Genomic DNA, 23,855 nt, shown 5'->3' with positions numbered 1-23,855 from the left:
GTTTTACGCTAAGCAAAATTAGTCAGAGAAAGACAAATATATGACTTCACTCATATGAAGAATTTAAGAGACAAAACAGATGAACACAAAGGAAACAAAAATAATATAAAAACAGGGAGGGGGACAAAATGTAAAAGACTCTTAAATATAGAGAACAAACAGAGGGTTGCTGGAGGGATTGTGGGAGGGGGGATGGGCTAAGTGGAAGACATTTGTTGGGATGAGCACTGGGTGTGGTACACAGGGGATGAATCACTGGAATCTACTCCTGAAATCATTGTTGCACTATATGCTAACTAACTTGTAAATTTAAAAATTAATATTTAAAAGTTTTTTTAATATTAAAAATTAAATTTTTTTTTAATTTTTAAAAATTAAAAATTACTTGTGGACACTCTTTTAGAAGAGTGTCCACAAATAAATGTAGATGAAATAATGGAATTTAGAAAATCACCAACTTACAACCCTCAATGACATAACTGATTCAGGTACGCATAAGCAATGGATGCTAAACTTATTAAGTGAAGGGATGAGGAGAATGTAGATATTTCCATGCTACCAAGTATCTCCCCACAAAGTCCTTGCCTATCTCAAGTATATAATACTAACTTCACAATGGAGGAATCAAATGTCACCAACTTAATCCAGGAATTAATCTTAACTGCTAGTCACAAATAGCAGCAACAACTAGACAATACATGCCACTTGATGTGATACAATGTAGATTACAATCGAGCCTTTGGCCCTTCTATCGGAAATACCGGAGACAAAGAAATAAATTAAATGATACCATAACAAAGCAATTAGAAAATTCAGGGAGGAAGAACCTTATAGAGGACAACTGGACCTGTTTAATAAAGTCATGGGAAAGAAAATGGTTTGGAAAGAGACACTGTTCTAGATTAAAAGATATGTAAGAGAGGGACAAAAGAAATGGGATATGTATTACTTGATTGGATCCATGTTTGACAAGCCAGCATTACGACACATATGAGGATAAACTGGGGAAATTTAAATATGGAATGATTATTAGAAATATTAAGTTCTAAAGAATTTTGTTAGAATAATTGGAGCTGTATTTATATAGGGAAATGTCTATATTTTTTAAAGATTCATGAGGAATTATTTCAAAGTGAAAGCTATGTATGTCTTTACTTTTAAATACTTCAAAGATTACAAAAATGAGATGAAGCAAAGACAGAAAAATGTAACCGTTAAATCTAGGTAGAAAATGGCTATTTCACTAATCTCTCTACTTTCCTCCATGTTTGAAATTTTTCACAGTAAAAAGTAAATTACAGATGGATATATAAAGAGATAATAAAATACACATTAAGTAATATACATATTGTCATAAAAAGTAGAGTCACATTACTTAGAGATTAGGGACAAATAATAGCAAAGTTAAACCGTCTTCATGATTTAAAATAGGAACATTCACAAAATGTTTGCAGTACTAGAGTTTATGTTAATCTTGTATGGATTGTCAAGAATTCTGTTTATTCCCATCTACCCTTTGATAGTTCACTATGACATGTAGGATGTAATAATTTAATTATGGAAGAGAAAATAAGCTTTTTCTTGGGTTTTTCTGCATTTTCAATTACAACAGTGTAGCAGATGACACAGTTTAGTAATAGAGTAGTGGCTTGAGACTCATAAGGCATGATTCTATTCAGAGCTGATCATTAATCGAGTACTGGATAATCCCGAACAAGTGAATTTATACTTGTAAAAGCAAAGGGGAGGGGCGCATGGGTGGCTCAGCCGGTTAAGCATCTGACTCTTGATTACAGCTCAGGGCATGATCTCACAGTTCGTGAGGCTGTCAGAGCAGAGCCTGCTTGGGGTTCTCTCTTGTCCTTTTGTCTCTCTCTTAAAATAAACAAATAAATATTAAAAAAGAAAAAAGCAGAAGGGGAACACAATCCCTATACAAACCAAGAGAATACCATATAGGAATAAAGGTTATAACATTGTATTTTTAAAAAGTCATCATACTGGGGTGCTGGGTGGCTCACTCAGTTGAGCATCTGACTTCAGCTCGAATCATGAGCTCACAGTCAGTGAGTTAGAGCCCCACGTTCAGCTCTGTGCTGACAGCTCAGAGCCTGGAGCCTGCTTCAGACTGTGTCTCCCTCCCTCTCTGCCCGTCCCCCAGTCACACTCTGTCTCTCTCTCTCTCTCTCAAAACTGAATGTTAAAAAAAACAATTTTTTTTAAAGTCATCATACTAACTCAAGATACCAAGTTAACTATTTTAAATAATGAGAGCTTTATTAAATACAGCCATCACTGGGAATATCCTGTTTTTAAAATTTTTTTTTTCCGGGGCATCTGGGTGGCTCAGTTGGTTAAGCGTCTGACTTTGGCTCAGGTCATGATCTCACGGTTCTTGAGTTTGAGCCCCACATCGGGCTCTGTGCTGACAGCTCAGAGCCTGCATCAGATTCTGTGTCTCCCTCTCTCTCTGCCCCTCCCCAGCTTGGACTCTGTCTCTCTCTCTCAAAAATAAACACTAAAAAAAAAATTTTTCCAACTAAATCCTTTCCAACTAATCAGAGATCTATGTTCACTTAGGGAACCCTCAAATCTTTACTGAAGATAACTTAACAGGTATGACTTCAAAATTTACAAATCAGTATGATCTATACAAAACTAGCCAGAGCCACGTTTAGATACAAACTCCATTCATGCAAGAGTAGAAAATTGGGCCTCTATTAATTTCATCTAATTCACATATCTTGAATGTATTTACATTTAGTCAATAAGAGCTCATTTCCAACATACATTATGCAAGTTAACAAGATATCAGTTTCACCAATAAAAATCTATTTTTGATATCCAATATACTAACAGATCAGATGTGGTCAAAAACAGAAAAAGAGAGGGTAGCTGTGGTAACAACATGTAAAGCCCTTTCTGATATAATGCTAGCTGGCCATACCTACACAATGGAGCACTGACTAGCACCTGGTTATTGGCTTAACATACATCATACACGTATATGTAACATTTCATGGTATTTACTGGAGTATTAAAATAAACTAGGAAAGGTAATAATCTCTAAATACAAATATTTTTTTACAAAACAACAAAAGACTGAAAATGTCTTTAAAGTTTTCATGGTTTAATGAAACTAAAGGAGAGAAACTTAAGGTACATTTTTCTTTCATTTGAATAATGAAGGTAAATACAGTCATATAAACAGTGTATTTTCCTACAAAGCATTATAGATGGAATTACTCTGTCTGCAAATATGAAGGCATTAAGTTGTGCAATACATACCATTCACAGGGCTGAAGGGATCGAAATGCCTTAAAAGAGGCATCCATTCCAGCAAAATCCCAAAACTTAACATCATAGTCATATCCTCCAGTCACCAAACGGGCACCTGAGGGATCCAGACCCAAAGCAGAAACCTGTAAAAAAAAACAATAATAATTAACTGGAGAAAAGCTACTTATATTCTATAATAACCTGCATTTCCTTTCTCTAACCTTACCTCTTATCTTATAGGTATTGGAAGTACAGACCACAAGCTGTTGTTACTTCTAAAAAGTGGAACTGGATAGCATCTTCTATATTATTTGACTTTGTTATTATTATGAATATTATTTCTTTTGAAATAAAATAATATTTTAACTTAATGTAATTGCCAGCTTTGTCCCAATTTATCTACCAAACCCCATAAATAATTCAGCTTTTTTAATAAAAAAGATTTTAAGGAAACCTTTTGAGATATTTTAACTACCACTAACTAAATACCACATGAATCTAAAATTACCAAAATGAGAAAATGCCAATGGGAATGTTAAGAAATCTATTTAATCAAGCAGGACAAAGTAGAAATTATTTTCTTCTGTATATGGCTAACTGACTCAATATGATCACCTTAAACAATTATTTTTAAAGCTGAATTTATAAGTGACTAACTACATTATAATAGCACTTTTATATTGGTTCCAAAGGATAACTGCCTTCCCCATGAACTTTCCTAGGTCCAATGCACATGTGAGTGTCCAACTGGTAACCTACTATTCTTAAGAAGGAAGTTCCTGAATCTACTTCCCTCTCAGAAGGAAAAAAAAAATGCATTAGAAATAATTAGTGTGTAAAACAAAACAAAAAACAGAACAAAAGAATTAATATGTGGAATGAAAACAACAAAAAAAGAAATAATGGGATTACTGTGTATATGAGAGAGTAAAAGGATCAAAGTTTCATATAAAGGAAGCAACTATAAATCAGTTCTCCTACTACCCTTGGAATGTTATTAAATGTAATAGAATTACTGCAATTAAAACCAGATAGTTACAAAATAATTTATACTCACTTCAAGCACCACCTATAAACACTGATTTCAGAAGATAAGGGAATTATACATGAACATAATTAATAAATTATATGTTTAAATTAGATACGTACCACTTTAAATGTGTCAAAGAAAGCATACAAATGAAAACTAAGTCATTTTTTATGTCTGAACAATTATGTATCTTAAAACCTACAACAACAAAAAACAAAAATAAACAGTAGCTTTCGAAGTCTAAGAAGTGACTCCTGCTACTACCAATCACAAACTTACTTGCCCCCATGCCCATTCTATCTTTCCACCCTCCTATTACAATTAAAAGGGTGCCTTCTTCCTGATACGACTGACCACACCAGTGTTCATCCCATTACAGTACAATTCGAAACTGCAAATTCATTTGTGGCTTGTCCCTTCCCTGCCTGTCCTCCCCGCAAGGGGGGAAGCTCCTCCTCCTTGCTGCAATCGTCAGTGTGGAGCAGCAGGGGCAAAGGCCTGCAGTCAGGGTGGGAGAACTAATGACTGGCTGACTGGCTGCAGGCATCCTTAGTTGAGTCCTCCTGGGGAAGCGGAAAGGCCTGTGGGGAGCCAGCAGCCTCCAAATTCCAGGGAGTTGTTTGGAGTTCAGTGCAAGCTGGGAAGAATGTGCTCAAAAGGAAACCTGGAAAGAAGCAGCTCTTCCCCTAAAAAGTGTTCTTTGTCCTGGCTGTGAATTCTTTCATTAAGAAAGAGAAATTAACAGTATGTCACTATATTAATGAAAGGAGAGGTAGATGTTGACTCGTGACTTTGACCCAAATTACATACGGCCTTTAAAAAAGTTGGAACTGGATTTCTGGGGTTTAAAGGAACACAGCTAAGAAATGATTTGGAATATCTGGTAGGAAACAAAGGAAACCATCTCTAGGTCCTGTTAAGGAATGGAAAGGTGGGTATATTGGTGGGAGACACTAGAAACGTAAAGTATAGGAAACAAAGACTGGCCTACTGTAGAGAACTGGTAAGGCTCAGAAGTAAATATACGGGGATTCCTTTTAGTATCCTCTATTCTTCTGTGAATGTGTAAATATTTTACAATAACCAGTTGAAAAAACCAACCAGGCAAAAGAGTCACCTTGCTAATCTCTGACATATATAAGATGAAATAAATGCAGGGCAAAGGCAGGACTGCAAAAAGATCAGGTACCCTAACAGTACAATTAGCACCTCTAACTGACTTTTAATGTGTAAAACAAGTTGGCAGTATATTTCTCATTTTATTTCTTTTTTCAAAGATAAAATTCTACTAAAAAATATAAATATTTAACTAAAACATGCGTGAAACCCATGAACTCCCTCAGTAAAAAATCTCTCAAGTGACAGGGAAGCTTCTGTTTAAGTACTAATAGTCTGTAATTCCTTTCCTAATTTGCTTAAAAACATGAAAATTAGTAAAATTCCATCATAATTTCATAATAAAAATACCAAAAGTCTGATTTCATATAAAGTAGATATAATATCACAAATTAGATGGAAATGGTTTCTTAAAGCAGCAGTTCTCAGAAACTTTGGTTTTAAGACACTTTACACTATTTAAATCTTTTGAGGACCCCAAAAAGCATTTGTTTATGTGAGTTATGTGTTTCAATATTTACCACAGTAAAAATTTTAACTAAGACATTTAAAAGTACTTATTGTTGGGGCGCCTGGGTGGCTTGGTCGGTTAAGTGTCCGACTTCGGCTCAGGTCATGATCTCACGGTCTGTGAGTTCAAGCCCCGCGTCGGGCTCTGTGCTGACAGCTCAGAGCCTGGAGCCTGTTTCAGATCTTTGTCTCCCTCTCTCTCTCTGCCCCTCCCCTGTTCATGCTCTGCCTCTCTCTGTCTCAAAAATAAATAAACATTAAAAAATAAAGATAAATTAAAAATTAAAGGTAAGCCTTTAAAAAAAATAAAAATAAAAATAAAATAAAATAACAATAGGGGCGCCTGGATGGCTTAGTCAGATGAGCATCAGACTTCGGACTTCGGCTCAGGTCATGATCTCACAGCTCTCGTGGGTTCAAGCCCCATTGTCAGGCTTTGCACTGACTGCACAGAGCCTGCTTCGGATTCTCTGTCTCCCTCTCTCTCTGACCCTGCCCTGCTTGTGTTCTATCTCTCAAAAATAAATAAACGTTAAAAAAATTTTAATAAATAAAATAATGATAAGCCCACTATACCGTAACAAATATTTTTATGAAAATAGTATTTTCAAAGGCAAAACATTTGGCAAGAAGAATGTCACTGTTTTAATATCTTTATTAGTTCCGTCATTTGTGTAATTTCTGGGTCTATAACTACCGATCCATGTTTTCCTCATTATAGGATGTATTTTCCTACTTTCTAGGTGTTAGACACCTAGAAAAAGGCAGTTTCATTGAAAAGAAAAAGCAAGATCATTTTATTCTTTCATTTGTAATATGTTTCATTCATTCTACTACCACTTTAATGGTTTTACAATAAAATGAGTCCATCTTATGACTCAAAATTTTATATTATTAAATCTTTAAGTAACATAAATATAACAATACAAAAACAGAAATCTGTAATTCTAAGTAATATAACCTTACAGCAATACAGTAACTATTTTATGTTCATTTCTTATCTCAATGTACATCTAAAAAACGAACTCGGACCTTTTACTGACACAGAAATAAAGCTAAGAGTAATGAGAAATTTTCCCACACCATAAAAAGGAAAACTGTATTTTAGTTTCATTTCTTTTTTTCACTTGTAATGTTCCTATACCAAAGCAAAAGGTTTTAAAGCCAACAATAACAATGACAATAATAAGTGTTCCTATTTTAAATGAAACACAATGGTTATTTTGATTGAATAGAAATGTAATCTTTCTTTTTCTTTAATGTCTATAGCTGTTGTGTTATCAGTTGATTGTATAATTAGCCTTCATACCAATGTATCATCGGTTCACTTTAACATGAGAGCCTTGTTACTGAAAGGAAAGAATCAAATTTTTCAAACTTACTGTTTTAGTGCCATGCTTTAGAGTTATTTCATGAGAGTCAGGAATCTTTTGGACAGGATTCTGAAAAAAGAAAATTCCATGACATCAATGAGTAACCAATGCATTTAGGGTGTGGGGGGGAACTACATACTACATCTACAGGAGACACAATTTTTAAAAATAGCATCGCTAGCTTTTTAACACAAAGTTTAAAAAACAAAACAGGAAATGAAAATTGTGAAGATAGCTTATTTCTGCACTTCTAGATAAATTACAATTGTTGAGCTGATAATAAATTTATCTTAAATCTCAAAAAAGATAAACCCAAGAAACTTTTTAGGTTGTATGAAACCATAAGGTCCTCTCAGCATTCAAAATATTTGAAGTCCTCTCTTCACTGAAAATTGGGCATAATTTAAAGTGCTTATGTACTTAATTTAAAATAGGCAACAGGGGCGCCTGGGTGGCTCAGTCAGTTGGGCATCCGACTTTGGCTCAGGTCATGATCTCACAGCTCATGAGTTCGAGCCCCGCGTCGGGCTCTGTGCTGACAGCTTGGAACCTGGAGCCTGCTTCAGATTCTGTGTCTCCCTCTCTCTCTCTCTGCCGCTCCCCCACTTGTGCTCTCTCTCTGTCTCTCAAAAATGAATAAATGTATAAAAAAAAATTTTAAATAGGCAACAAAATCTGCACAGGGTAGATATATACCTTTCAGCCCTTAAAAGTTTATAAAACTAAAAACTCCCGTTCAAAAATGACACAAATAAGGAACTGGGTCATTTATTGACTCCGTTAAATAAATAAGCATTTATTTAAAGTGAGATTATACCAGATGGGTAGCATTAGACATAACCTCTACCATTCTCCCTCCCAAGAAGCATATGGTCTGGGGAAGGGGAGGTGGCCAATCAGTCTAGTTCAATATAAGAAATGCTATGATAGACAGGAGGTATGGGCAGGATAACTGAGGAAGAGAGACGATGGATGCATAAATCAGACATAAGGGAGTCACAGTGATAATCTGAGCAAGAAGTTTCATTGCTTAGTCAAGTTTCCATTATCCAAGAGCAGGGCAACCATACTCAAATTTTAGGGCCATTCCAAATTCATGTTAGGATCATCTTGCAATCTACTTAACTAAATATGTGCAGTCTAACAGACTTTGGTCCCTGTCTCCCCTCATTCTTTAGCATCCTTGATGAATCAATCAATCGCAAGTTCTATTTCATCATAAACTTTTCTCCTGCTATGGCTCTTTCTCCTCAGCACATAAACAATTAAAGTACTTCCCGTATTACACACACACACACACACACACACACACACACACAGCAATTTCCCCCACATTTACTGCTGTATCATTATCTTTTTCTTTGCAATTAAGCTTCTTTATATGACAGTTTTCACTCAAATGTCTCTACTTCCTCTCTCCCTTCTACCTCTACCACTCAGGCACGTGTTCTTTTATTCCTAATGCCTAGCACAGTTCTTGGCACTTAAGAGACTGTCTGTAAATATCTCATGAATAAACAAACACGTCACTATAAATGCCCCTGGACACTTTTCAGAACTTAACCTGCATAACTGACCTTTCAACAACATAACTACTTAACTATTTCTTCCATCTTGAAATTGTTCTCTCCTGGGAGGAAGCAGCCTAGACAAGAAGCCAGAAAAGCTAGGGTTTTTATTTGTATGTTTATATAAGGTCTAACATTTTTCAACATTATATTTTATTTTTAAATAAGTTATACATCTAACATGGGTCTTGAACTCATAATCCCAAGACCGAGGGTTGCATGCTCTACTGACTGAGCAAGCCAGGTCCCCAAGAAAAGCTGGGCTTTTTAATCTAGCCCTGCCACTCCTTAACCTTGTCATAACTCCAGGATAGTTATGAGTCTATTTCCTCATTTGTGAACTGAGGATAACAGCACTTGCCCTTTAGGTTACTGGTAAGTGGTTTAAACCTTATAATGCAGTGTTGAGCACAAAGTAGGTACTCAATAAATGACAGCCACTGTTTATCCTTAGACGTACCTCCTAACTCTCTGGTCATATCAACTTAATCTATTTCCAGGTTTCTCTTTCTCCTTACCAGGTTAATTCCTACTCATCCTTTAAGACTCAATTCAGACGTGACCTGCTACTGGAAGCATTTCTCAACAGTTCAAACTCGGGGTTAAATGGCCCTTCCAATGCACTCTCATGTCTCAGATAAGGAGACAACCTCTCCCTATCTCTATCACAGAATTTATCGAAATCTGTTATAATTTTTTTTAAACTTTTTCTTTTAAGTAGGCTCCACGTCCAACATGGGGCTTGAACTCATGACCTTGGGATCAAAAGTTGGATGTTCTACCAACTGAGCCAGTTGGTAGCCACCCCCAAAATCCACTGCAATTTTTTACCTGTTTCCGTCCCAACCACTCCCTAACCAAATTGCAAAATGGACACTTCTCAAAGATTGTGTATATCTATTATCATCTCTGGATCCCCAAACCACAAAACAGATGGTGGATGGCAGACACACACAACAGTGTCTTGGAATTAATTAATAGCCTAATATCGACCTTGTAGATCACCCTAGATTGTAATTTTTACTTTACCTTTAAACATTGATGTTTATGTCCATAAAGAAGAGCAGATGCTATCCACCAGATCAGCCAGGTAAGCGACAGTCAGGGATAACTGAGGTGTTCAAAAAGTAAAAACTGAGTTGCCAGAGTGGCTCAGTCGGTTAAGCATCTGACTCTTGGTTTTGGCTCAAGTCACGATCTCACAGTTCATGAGTTTGCGTCCCACACTGGGCTCTGCACTAACAGCACAGAACCTAGCTGGGATTCTCTCTCTCCCCTCTCTCTCTGCCCCCCCAATTCTCTCTCTCTCTCTCTCTCTCTTTCAAAATAAATAAACTTAAAAACAAAAAACCTTTCACAACCAAATGATTATATCCCAGACTAAAAAACAGATGTAAAGCTACAAATTTAGGGGTGCCTGGCTGGCTCAGTGGGTAGAACATGCGACCCTTGATCTCCGGGTCACGAATTCCAGTGGAGAATATACAGTGTTGGGTGTAGAGATTACTTAAAAAAATTTTTTTTTAATAAAGTTGCAGGTATAGAGAAATAAAGGCAATTTTGTTTTAGACTTCCTGCATGAGAGATTACTATAATCTATTACCACCACAGTGCATTTAAGAAGGAGATTAGGAAACCACAGGCACTGAACAAGAACCCTAACCTCACAGTAAGTGCTGGAGAGTTTACAGTTTATTTCAAGACAAGATGTTACGGTATGCTTTACTATGCTTTGGAAAGTGCTGCACATACCTTGATTTCAGAGATACCAATATTCCAACACAAATTCCAAAATAATTTGAAAGTCAAACAAATGAATTCTGGACTACCCCTATATTAAATTGTAAGCCACTGCTCCCTTTGCAGTTGACAACATTTGTAAGCAATAAAAACTCATGTATAAGTACTAAGTACTCTTGCAAAAAACAGGAGAATAGTTCAAATGTTTCCCTTCAAGAAGATTCTATTATAGTCAGTGTCTCATTTCATAACTAATTACTTTTTCATCACTCAGGAAACAGAAACACTGTCACCAAAAGGAGGGATGGAAATTATTTCACTAAATTCAATGCACAATATGCCTATATATAGACAATTTCTGACATGTCAAGTAAAAACTTACATGAAGACAGAACAATTTAATATTTACATCAGCAGTGAATTAAATGTTTAAATAAATGTTGTTTACATTTAAAATCAAAGTTTTACTGGAAATCATGTAGGGCATAACTCATAAAAGGCTCATATAACTGGCACAACTAAATCATCTAAAATAGTAGCAATCCATCTTTTAGTAGCATATCACTTGATGGTGACTGTTCTTTTTCCAAAACTTCTACTAATGGCTTTTTGAAATATGGCTTAGTGTGAAATTTGCTCTAACAGTAAAATATTTTCATGATTTTCATGCCAGGGCACACCATAAGCTACGAGACTTCAATGAAGTCATTTATAATAAGAATTCATAACAAGAGCTAGTCTTAATGGAAGAGGGGAAAAGATACCAGCTTTTGTTTTGGTTTAGTTTTAAATGCCAACCAAAGGATTATTTCCCAGGCTCTTTAGTTTGCCCTCAATAACAACGATAGCAAATATATCTGGAATAACATGAGCAATTCCATCTGACACACATCCTTAAAGTGTTTTCAAAAGACTTGCAAAACAAAAATAACCTTTCCAGGGTAAAGATGTCATAAGTTTAAGAAGTTGTATATGTATGGTACTATAAGCCATAATCAAAAGTCTACCCAGTAACAACGATCTGCCACAAAGTGGCTATGAATTATGGGGAGAAACTGGGGAGTGCTAACCAGGAAGTTGGAAAGGAGTGCTAAGTTCTCCCAGAAAGTATTTTGTAAATAGTTGCCAGTGTGGTATCACAGAAAACCAAAATTAGAGTCTATTCTAGTATAACTCTGGAGATCCAACAGAGTGACTTAACAATAGTTACTCATCATCACACATTCACTCAACAAACATTTATTGAGTAGTTAATTACATACCATATACCAGGGACTACGGTTAAAGATTTAAAAATAACAATAATAAAAATAACAAAGACTCAGCTCACAAGGGCTATCAATCCAATAAAGCAAAACTAACTGACAGGTAAACAAATGGGCAACACTAAAATGTTTCAGATGCTATGACAGAACACACAGGGTCCAGTGCTCAATTCCACTCTGCCTGGGAAATAAGAGGATGATTAGAAAAGACTTTATAGAAGAGATGCTTGAGATGCCTTTGGAAAAATAAATAGAGGTTCCCCAGGTGAATGTGGAGGGCATCCAGAAGAGCATAAGACAAATCCTGACAGTTACTGAACTGCAAATAATTTTGCCTGGACAGAGTTTACATTGCTGGGCAGGAAAGGAGGGAAGGCTGTGTGTGTTGTGTGTATATACAATTTTTGTGTGCAAAAAAATTTTTTTCTTACCCAGAGAGTTAGAAGCCAGATTGTATACAATGCCAACAATCTGAAATTTAAGCTCTGAGCCTTGTAATTTGATAAGATTTGAGTTTTCAAAAAATCACCATGTTATTCTCTTCTGTTCATCAAAAGAATCAAGGGGCACCTGGATGGCTCAGTCGGTTGAGTGCCCAACTCTTGATTTCAGGTTGTGATCTCATGGTTCGTGAGATCAAGCCCCACATTGGGCTCTACACTGGCAGTGCAGGGCCTGCTTGGGATTCTCTCTCTCCCTCTCTCTCTTTCTCTGTCCCTCCTCCACTCACATGAGCTCTCTCTCTCAAAATAAATAAACATTAAAAAAACTTTTTTTTTAAGACAGAGTCAACACAGTGAAAAGGCAAACACTAGAATGGGAGAAGATGTCTGCAAATCATATATCATATAAGGGGTTAACATCCAAAAAAACAAAACTCCTACAATTCAACAACAAAAAAAGATACAACTCAATTCAAAAACTGGCACAGGGCCTAAAGAGATATTCCTCCAAAGAAGAAATACAGATGACCAACAAGTACATGAAAAGATACTTTACTAATCATCAGAGAAATGAGAATCAAAACCACACTGAAATACCAGTAACAGGATGGGTATTATTTTAAAAATAAGTAAATAAGAAATGTTGACAAGGATGTACAAAAAAATGGAAACTTTCTGCATTGCTGAACAGAAATGGTACATCTTCTATGGAAAACAGTATGGTAGTTCCTCAAAAAATTTAAAATAGAATTACTTTATGATTCAGCAATTCCCCTTTAAGTATATACACAAAAGAACTGAAAGCAGGGTCTCCAAAGATGTTCACAGCAGCATTGTTCACAACAGTCAAAAGATAGGAACAACCCAAGTGTCCACTGATAGATGAATGAATGAACAAAATGTGGTATATGCATACAATGGAATATTATTCTTTAGAAGGAAGGAAGTTCTGACACACACTACAACATGGATGAACTTGGAGGAAATAATGCCGAGCGAAATAAGCCATAAAAAGAAAAATATTGCATGATTTCACTTATATGAGGTATCTAGAGCAGTCAAATTCATAGAAAGTAACATAGTGGTTACCAGAATTGGGAGAAAGGGGAAAATGGGGAATTACTATTTAATGGGTATAGTTTCTGCTTTGCAAGATGAAAAAGTTCTAGAGACTGAGTATACAACAATGTAACACTACTGAACTGAAAATTTTTAAATGGTTAATACTGGGAGCACCTGGGTGGCTCAATTGGTTGCACGTCCAACTCTTGATTTCGGCTCAGGTCGTGGTCTCATGGTTTGTGAGTTGAGGCCCCATGTTGGGCTCTGCGCTGACAGCGCAGAGCCTGCTTGGGATTCTCTGCTCCCTCTCTCTCTGCCCTTGCCCCACTTGCGTTCTCCCTCTCTCTCTCTCAAAAATAAATAAATAAGCATTTTTTAAAGATTTAAAAAAATGAAATGGCTAAGATTGGGAGATGGGTAGGGGGAAGGGATGAAATAGGTGATGGGGATTAAAGAGTACATTTATTATGGTGAGCATTGAGTAATGTATAGAATTGTTGAGCCACTATATTGTACACCTGAAACTAATACAAATATTGTAAGTTAACTACACTGAAATTAAAATTTAAAACTTAAAATTTTAAATTTTTTAGGGGCACCTGGGTGGTTCCATCGTTTATGATCTTCAGCTCAGGTCATGATCTCACGGTTCATGAGTTCAAGCCCCACATCGGGCTCTGTGCTGACAGCTCAGAGACTGCAGCCTGTTTCAGATTCTGTGTCTCCCTCTCTCTGCCCCTCCCCCACTTGTACTGTCTCTCTCTCTCTCTCTCTCTCTCTCAAAAATAAACATTAAAAAAATATTTTAAATAAATGACTAAAAATAAAAATGGTTGAGATTGTATATTTTATGTTATATGTATTTTCCCAAAACTAAAAAAAAAAATTGTTCATAGATATAACCCCCATAAGCAAACAAAAAGATTAAACGATGCATAATATTAAGCTTGAATACTTCTTAATGTTCTAATAAACATTAGGTAAGCTTCAAAAGAAATAATTTATCAAATGTTTAAAATCTTCCTCTAAAAATGTAAAGTTATATGTCTAAAATATTGCAGGAAGGAAAGACAATTTCCTATCGAATTCTCACAGCTGGTTCCAATCCTTCAATGAGTAGTGTTCCCAAACCACCTCTAAATTACCCTCAAACAGTTTATGCCTTATTGCAAGCTGCAACTTTGAAGAATATTTCCAAGAAACACGACTTAAAAGTACATTGTTAAATAACTTTTTATACCTATGTGAGGGCTGAGAAACTCAAAAAGGATAGGTCATTTTTTTTAAGATTTATTTATTTTTGAGAGAAAGCATAAACAAACAGGAAGGGGCAGAGAGAGCAGGGACAGAGGATCCAGAGAAGGCTCTGCACAGACAGCAGTGACCCTGACGCGGGGCTCAAACTCACAAACCATGAGATCATGACCTAAGCTGATGTCTGATGTTCAACTGACTGAGCCACCCAGGTGCCCCAAACAAAGAATAGGTCATTCTTATATTTTATCAGAAATTATATTATTTTTTAAAACTCCATGACATTCTCAACAAACACAAAGATGACAATTTTATATGTTTATCATACAACAATGGCAGGTAATAAGCCAATAAGATTTATACCAGAAGACACATTTATTTTCAAAAGCTACCATGAACATATGCCTTATCATTCCCTGACAGCCTAAAATTTTATGAGTATTTCCACACTTACTCTTATTGTTATTTCTGAAGACTTGAATCTAGACAGGACTCTGCACCTAACTCTACTTGTAATCCTCACTAAGCCACTCAATTGTATAGAAACTTAGCTTTTCCACTTATAAAAGTGATAGAGTCAGACAAGGTAATTCATATCATTCTATAATGACATGGTTTACCTTAAACTATTCACATCTTAAATTATGAACACTCCCCTATGTCACTGAAAGTGCTTCCCTGACTTCTAGCTTCTTCACTTCTCTCCACTTGCTCACTACACCATGGAATTACTCTTCCTACGATGTTTTGCATGGAAAAACAATAGCTCTCTATTGGCGTTAGTAGTAATCAATAACTTTTCACATCATTCACACATTTTTGTTTTAGAAATTTTCTGCAAAGCATAAGAGACTTAAAAACTGAGAACAAACTGAGGGTTGATGGGGGGTGGGAGGGAGGGGAGGATGGGTGATGGGTATTGAGGAGGGCACCTTTTGGGATGAGCACTGGGTGTTGTATGGAAACCAATTTGACAATAAACTTCATATATTGAAAGAAAAAAAAAGAAATTTTCTGCAACATTTGACTAAACTCTTGATCCAAGTTAAGTTTAAAAAAAAAATTAATGTTCTTAACAAGTTTCTGGTCAAAGGATACAGACTTTCAGTTATGAGTAAGTTCTGTACAGCATGGTAACTATAGTTAATAATACTGTGTTGTACACTTGAAATTTCCTAAAAGAGTAGATATTAAGTGTTCTTAATAAAAAATAAATAAAGTAGCTACGTGAGGTGATAAATGTGTTAGTTAACTTCTTGACTATGGTAATCATTTCACAATTTATACATATATCAAACCATCACATTGTACTCCTTAAATATAAACAATTTTTGTCAATTACACCTCAATACAGTTGGAAAATAAGTATCATTGGGGGAAAAAAAGACTGAGGTGCCTGGCTAGCTCAGTCAGTAAAGCATGTAATTCTTGATCTTGGGGTCAGTCATGAGTTCAAGCCTCCCATTGGACATAGAGATTAAAGAAAAAAAAATCCCTATATAATGAAAAAGCAGAGAGTTTCTTGTAAGATACTAATCTCTAAAGGGCCTAGCAATATTGTTATCGTTTGCAGTGGTACTTTTTTATTTATTACTTATTAACATACATATTCAGAGCCCACCCTTACCCACAGCATTAACCACTCAGGACAGCAATGGAGGGACAAAGGAGTTGGGCTCGCAGGGCAGGGGGGAGCGTGGTTTGTGGGAGAGTGGTATAAGAGAATTAAGAAGGAACAACCTGGCTTTCTTAGAACACCTAATGAAACTCCTCCCTCCCACTCCTTCACCCCCACCCGAAAAAGGCTTTATTTTACAACTATAAACAAAGGAGAATTTCACTTGTTCAGATGAGTCTCTGGGTTTTACCATTTGTCTTATTCCTAAAAACAGGCCCACCTCCACCATGTCAGTGGCAAAAATGTACACACCATTCTCAAACCTTCACAACTTGAATTAATTATCCACTCAAAGCCTCAAGTCCTTAGGCTCCTGTCTACGAAGAATTCGTGTTTACCAGAATGATTCATTTGAGAAACAAAGCACAGAGTTGCTGTGATGACCAAATGAGTTAATGTGACAAAGTACTTTATAATTATAACCCAATATAAGTAAGAAATTATTATGAGCCTACGGCTACAAAGGTTTTTTCTTAAAAGTACACATTTCAGAAACTGCTGGAGACCAGGTACAAAACGCCTTGAGATAAAAAAGTTAAAAAAAAAAAAAAAGAAATTTCATCAAGTTGCAGAATCTCAGATATGTAGGGCACAAATTACTTCAACACAGGTTATGTACTGTACTATTTTGAGTCATGGTTAATATTTCATATCTGTTTTTTAATAAAAATTGAGTTATGGCTTGGACAATCTTTCTCTATTTGGTTAAAGATGCACAGACTTTACTAACTTTAAATACAAAAAGGTGCCTTTTTGTATTTCCAATCCAATTGGGTAAGAATTAACTTACCAATCCAATTGGGTCTCAATCCAATTGGGTAAGAATTAACTTATTTCGGAAAACAAAAGAAGCCTGAGCCATAATAAACTTTTATGAAGCTTACCTGATACTGAGATATCTTTATCCTTTTCCTTTACAGGTCTTTTAAAAATCTTACACTGCAGAATAGATAACCATATCTGATCATATCTGATTTAATATAACTTTCCATATGGGGTGCCTGGGTGGCTCAGTGGGTTAAGCATCTGACTCTTGATTTCAGCTCGGGTCATGATCACACAGTTTGTGACTTCAAGCCCCATGTCGAGCTCTGTGCTGACAGTGTGGAACTTGCTGGGATTCTCTCTCTCTCTCTCTCTCTCTCTCTCTCTGTCCCTCCCCCACTCACCCTCTCTCTCTCAAAATAAATAAACATTTAACTTTCCATACATGCAAAAGCATGTATATGCTTCAACAGGGACAGTGAAAATTAGAAACACCTTAAAAGCCAATCTATGTTCTCCTGGAACAATTCTACAATTCCAGCTCTAGCAGTTAATTATACATCCAATTCATCCCATCAAATACAGAACTTCATACTTGCCATAATGTCTAAAGCCACCAACAACCAAGTATTTAAAATTTTTTTAAGTTTATTTATTTATTGAGAAAGAGAGGGGTAGTACAACAGAGGAGAGAGACAGCAAGCGAGCGCAGGGGAGGGGCAGTGAGGGAGAAAGAGAATCCTAAGCAGGCTCCAAGCTGTTAGTGCGGCGCCCAACACGGTGCCCAGCACGGGGCTTGATCTCACAAACCCTGAGATCATTACCTGAGCCCAAATCAACAGTCGGTGCTTAACCAACTGAGCCATCCGGGCGCCCACAGCCAAGTATTTTAAATCGCCTTTGGGCATTTCTTGCTAAAGAACAAAAGCAGATTGTTTACTTGCCAGGTCCCCATTAGTCTTTAAGATCCTTGAGGACAGGCACTATGTCTTATTTGATTTGTGTCTACAATACCTAACAGCATACAAATACAAAATATATCTTCTTAGGGTGCCTGGGTGGCTCAGTCAGTTAACCGTTCAACTCTTGATTTTGGTTCAGGTCATTATCGCACGGTTGGAGTGTTTGAGCCCCACATCAGGCTCTGCGCTGACAGCATAGCACCTACTTGGGATTCTGTCTCCCCCTCCCTTTGCGCCCCCACCTCAAAAATAAACACACATTTAAATATATATATTCTTAACTAAAAATAATAAAGATTACGTACTAATGACAGCTTGTTTTTAAAAGAAAATAAATAAAGGGGCACCTGGGTATCTCAGGTTCAGCTGAGCATCTGACTCTTGATATCAGTTCAGGTCATGATCCCAGGGTTGTGGGAGTCTCTCTCCTTCCCCTCTCCCCTGCTCTCTCTCCCTCTCTTAAAAAAAAAAAAAAGAAAAAAAAAAGACTCCTTGGGCTTTTGGATATCATATAAAAAAATAAACAAAAGAAAGTAAGTATGAAATCTGTGAGAAAAAAATAATACACAATCATGTTTGTACTTATCATAGTGTGTTTATATATCCTTCTAGTTTTTTTAGTATTTTTTCAATGTTTATTTTTGAGACAGAGAGGGTGCAAGTTGGGGAGGAGCAGAGAGAGAGAGAGAGAGAGAGAGAGACAAAGCCAGAGGATCCAAAGCAGGCACCGTGCTGTCAGCACAAAACCCAACTTGGGGCTCGAACTCACAAACTGTGAGATCATGACGCAGGCATCTATAAATATAAATATATATATTGATATTGATATTGATATTTATCTTTCTAAAACATAGAGACATACTAGGGCACCTGGCTGGCTTGGTCGATAGAGCATGAGACTCTCGATCTTGGGACTGTAGGTTCAAACCCCACATTAGGTGTCGAGATTACTTAAAAAAATAAAATCTTTAGGGGCACCTGGGTGGCTTAATCTGTTAGGCATCCAACTCCTGATCTCAGCTCAGATCTTTCACAATTGTGAGTTCAAACCCCAAGCTGGGCTCCACGCTGGGTGTGAAGCCTACTTTAAAAACAAAACAAAACAACTTTAGATAAATAAATAAAACATAGAAACATATTTATTAACTATTTATATTTCATGTCTACTCTTTAAATTTTTCTGTGTACTTTCAAGATAAAATATTCGAAGCCACAGGCAGACTTCATAAAAGCTGTACCTAGTAAATACTTAGATTCCCAAAATAAGGAAGATACAGGTACTATATTCATGAGCTCAGAAACTATGAAAGGTGCGTACTTGTAAACAAATAATTGTATCACAATTATGATCATTTTATCATGGTTGTGACAATAACAGAAGAATGCTCTATATAAATCACACCCAAAAATGAGCCCAAAATGTATCAAAGACCTAAATGTAAGAAATAAAACCATAAATCTCTTTAAGAAAAGGGAGTAAAACTTTGTTGACCTTGAGTTAGTCTTCTTAGATATGACACCAAAAGTACAGGCAACAATAGAAAAAATAAATTGGATTTCACCGAAATTTAAAGTTATTGTACTTCAAAGTACATCATCAGGAAGGTTGACGGTACAACCCATATAATGAGAGAAAATATCTGAAAATCATATATCTGATAAGGAACTTATGTCCAGAATATATAAAGAATCCTTATAATTCAACAGTAGACAAATTAAGCTAATGGAAAGAGTAAAAAGATGTGAAGAGACATTCCTCCAAAGAAGATATACAAATGGCCAACAAGCACATGAAACAATGCTCAACATCACTGTTCTTTAGAGTAATACAAATTAAAACCACAATGAGATACCCCTTCACACTCACTAGGACAGTTATAATCAAAAAGACAATAACATGCATTGGTGAGGATGTGGAAAACTGAATCCTCAGAGACTACTGGCAGGATTTAAAATGATGTAGCCATTTTGAAAAACAGTTCCTCAAAATATTAAACACAGAGTTATCATGTTTTATGTCCTAGATATAAACCACCCCCCAAAACAAAAATATACATCCATACACAAACTTCCGCACAAATGTTCATAGCAGCATTATTCACGACAGCCAAAAACTATAAACACTATAAATACCCCTATCTCCATCAATTAATGAATGCATTTTTTAAAATGTGATATATGCTACAATGGAATACTGTGTAAAAAGGAATGAAGTACTGATATATGATACAACTGAAAGGAACCTAGAAAACATTATGCTATGTGAAAGAAATCAATCACAAGACCACTTATTGTATTATTGCAGTGATATGAAATGTGCAGAACAAACAAATCCATAGTTAGAAAGTAGATTAGTGAATGCCAGGAACTGGGGGTAGGGTAGTGAAAAGAGAAAAGGAGATGAAAATTAAAGAATGCAAGGTTTCTTTGGGGGAGCATGAAAATGTCATAAAATTAGGTGGTAATAATGGTTGCACTCCTCTGTGATTATACTAAAACTCACTGAACTGTATACCTGAAAACTGTGAATTGTAGTGCATATGAATTATCTCAATAAAGCTGTTATAAAAATATACAATAGGCAGGGCACCTGGACGGCTCAGTCGGCGGAGCATCCAACTCTTGATTTTGGCTCAGGTCATGATCACAGGGTCGTAAAATTGAGCCCCACATCAAGGTGTGTGCAGAGCCTGCTTAAGATTCTATCTCTCTCTTTCCTTCCACCCCTTTTCCCCAGATTGTACGCACTCTAAAATTTTTTTTAAAAAATCTATTCCTTTGTTAAAGAAAAAGAATATAAAATAGAGCACCTGGCTGCTCAGTCAGTAGAGCACACAACTCTCAATCTCAGGGTCCTGAGTTCAAGCCCCATGTTGGGCCTGGAACCTACTGTATTTAAAAAAAAAAAAAAAAAAGAATATAAAATAATAGAGGGATATAACTAATACAGGGGTAGCATAAAGGAAGAGGTATTAAACTCTATTTTTGTGGGTCAATGAAGGTTTTTACAAAGAGAAAATGCTCTCCTTTTACAAAGAGAAAAGCTAGATCCATAAAACTAAAAAGGTTCTTTTCCTGATGAAGGAGACAGGTCTGCTACAATGTACCTACAAGGGTCAAGGCTTACACAGACTGGCAAGTGAATGGAGAGGTACTAAGTGCTGGTCAGCATCCAGAGAGAAGGAAAAGCATACTGGAATGCATGAAACAGTTAATTAATCACATTCAAAGACTTCATACTTTACATGGATGGGGCATGAAGTAAGTGTCAAGACAGAGGCAAGAGCTGACTCTTGAGAAGCAGGATAGGTTACAACCAGAGGTAGAGGGGAGTGTAATGGTTAAGTACATGGACTGTGGAGTAGATTCCCTAGATTCAAAAGCTGGCTCCAACGTTTACTACTGGGTGGCCTTGCGGAAGTGACTTAGCATCTGAGTGTCAGTTTCCTTATCTGTCAACAGGGGATAATAGTACGAGGAGGATTAAATGAGTTATTTCACCTTCAGTGTTTAGGACACTGATGCACAAAAGAAGCATCCACTGTCAGAATATTATTTGGTGCTAGATTTGGGCATCTACTTTATTTCTTTATCGTAAGTCAAATAAAAGCAGACTGCAGAGACAGAAAACTGTGGCTTAGCAGTGAATTCCTGGCTTATTGGAGCATCCCTTTCTATGATAGTAAAAAAATCAAGAGCATACCACTAACTTCTTCATTTAATCAAAGAAAACATTTAATCCCCAGTTATACTCTGCAAGGCTCTTGGGATGCAGAAGTGAATAAAGACTCCCTGACTCTGATCCAGATCAGTAGTGAAATGGCAAAATTACCAACCAACAGCTGCCTGGTAGGCTATGTGAATCAACTTGGTGGTCTTGGTCTTATTTCAAATTCACAATTAGCTGCACTTCTAGCAGTCAGCACAAATAATATGAACAAAATATCTTTCCAAATAAGGACCAAGGTCTATAGAAGAATAAAGAAAGTAAGCTCTGTTGGAGCTGCGTCAATATGTACTTATATGCTACTCTGTCAATTTGGCACTTAGAAATATAAAATTTATTCAAATGTAAACCTTATAATCATGGTAACAGGAAAGTACCTAATTCCACCAAAAGACAAATTATATCTATTTTGGTAAATATTCATGATTTTCTAAAAATTATTTATAATAGCACTTTTTTAAATTATAAGATTAAAGCATTGAGAAATCTTCTCAAAATTGACACATGTAAATCTCCCACTTTTACTCATGTAAATAGAAAGGGTGAAAGATCAAGAGAGCTGTTTCATTTTCAAATACTGTATTTATACCTACTAAACTGAAAAAAGTTTGTGCCTTTTCTGTGACTGTCTTAACACTTAGAGGAGTATAAAAGCTAGTTACATAATCCTCACTTTTAATACTTACTAGTTTGGGTGCATCAGTGGCTCAGTCAGTTAAGCGTCTGACTTCGGCTCAGGTCATGATCTCACAGTCAGTGAGTTAGAGCCCCACGTCAGGCTCCGTGCTGACAGCTCAGAGCCTGGAGCCTGCTTCGGATTCTGTGTCTCCCTCTCTCTCTGTCCCTCCCCCACTCACACTCTGTCTATGTCTTTCTCTCTCAAAAATAAATGAACGTTAAAAAAAATTTTTTTTAAGAATATTTACTAGTTGAGAAGGCAGGAAAAAAAAAATGAGATCAATAAATAAAGCAACCCAAAGCAAAATTTTGTTTTCTTTTTTTTTTTTCTGTTTTTGTAAAGACTCTATTTAAAAAAATAAAAGTAAAATAAAATAAAGACCCTATTTTTTTATTTTTATTTTTTTTTATTTTTGAGAGAGAGAGAGAACAGAGGAGAGAGGTAGCGGGAAAGAGAGAGAGAATCCCAAGCCAAATCCGTGTTCAGCACAGAGCCCCATGCAGGGCTCGATCCCACAACCCAAGGATCATGACTTGAGCTGAAATCAAGAGTCAGACACTCAACCAACTAAGGCACCAGATGGTCCCAAAGCAACATTTTTAAAAAATAAACTGAGTGGGGCACCTGGTTGACTCAATCAGTAGAAAATGTGAGCACTGATCTTGGGGTTGTAAGTTCAAGCCTCACATTAGGTATAGATATTACTTAAAAATAAAATATTTTTTGGGGGCGCCTGGGTGGCTTAGTGGGTTAAACGTCCGACTTCAGCTCAGGTCATGATCTCACGGTCTGTGAGTTCAAGCCCCGCGTGGGGCTCTGTGCTGACAGCTCAGAGCCTGGAGCCTGCTTCGGATTCTGTGTCTCCCTCTCTCTCTGCCCCTCCCCTGCTCATGCTCTGTCTCTCTCTGTCACAAAAATAAATAAAAACACTTAAAAAATTTTTTTTAAATAAAAATATTTTTTTTAATTAAATTAAAAATAATAAACTGAGAATAAAAATGGGGGAAAAATTAATTACACTAAATTAAGTTAAAAAAAGAAAAAAAAAAGCTTTAAGGTAAAATGAAACATGAGTGAAACAGAGCCAAGAAGTGAGGCATACGTAGGCAGATGTTAGGATCTAGAAAGAAAAGTGAAATGAAAACAAAAGATAAAAAAGGAGGATTCCACATAGATAAATAACAAGTGAAGGACACTGGAAAGGCCAATACAACAGTATTTTTTTTTTAGTGCCAATTATAACAGTATTAATAGAACTCTGGAGTGTGAATAATTCAACTCTCAGAACCTAGGATCAAAAAATATAAAGTGTGAAAAAAAATAGCAGTGTTATGAGCAGAGAGAGAAGGGAGGGAGCAGAGAAGAGGATGGGGTCACCTTTCCAACTAAAATTTATGACAGTAT

At 36.3% G+C, this 23,855-nt stretch overlaps 1 protein-coding gene across 1 annotated transcript in view; it reads right to left on the bottom strand.

The window, feature by feature from the left end:
- The window catches only part of WDR70 (WD repeat domain 70), a 298,881-nt gene that overhangs the window by 235,792 nt on the left and 39,234 nt on the right, over window positions 1-23,855 (bottom strand). Inside the window, exons 6-7 of the mRNA XM_053906941.1 lie at window positions 7,318-7,377; window positions 3,289-3,422 (exon numbers count right to left, since the gene is read on the bottom strand). Coding sequence (XP_053762916.1) covers window positions 3,289-3,422; window positions 7,318-7,377 — 194 coding nt within the window. The remainder of the gene's footprint in view (window positions 1-3,288; window positions 3,423-7,317; window positions 7,378-23,855) is intronic.

This window comes from Panthera pardus, unplaced genomic scaffold, assembly GCF_024362965.1.
Source record: "Panthera pardus isolate Hobbes unplaced genomic scaffold, ASM2436296v1 HiC_scaffold_2, whole genome shotgun sequence".
In the NCBI taxonomy this organism is placed as follows: Eukaryota; Metazoa; Chordata; class Mammalia; order Carnivora; family Felidae; genus Panthera; species Panthera pardus.
Note: the sequence above shows the minus strand (reverse complement) of the source record. Positions and strands in the feature narration are given on the sequence as shown.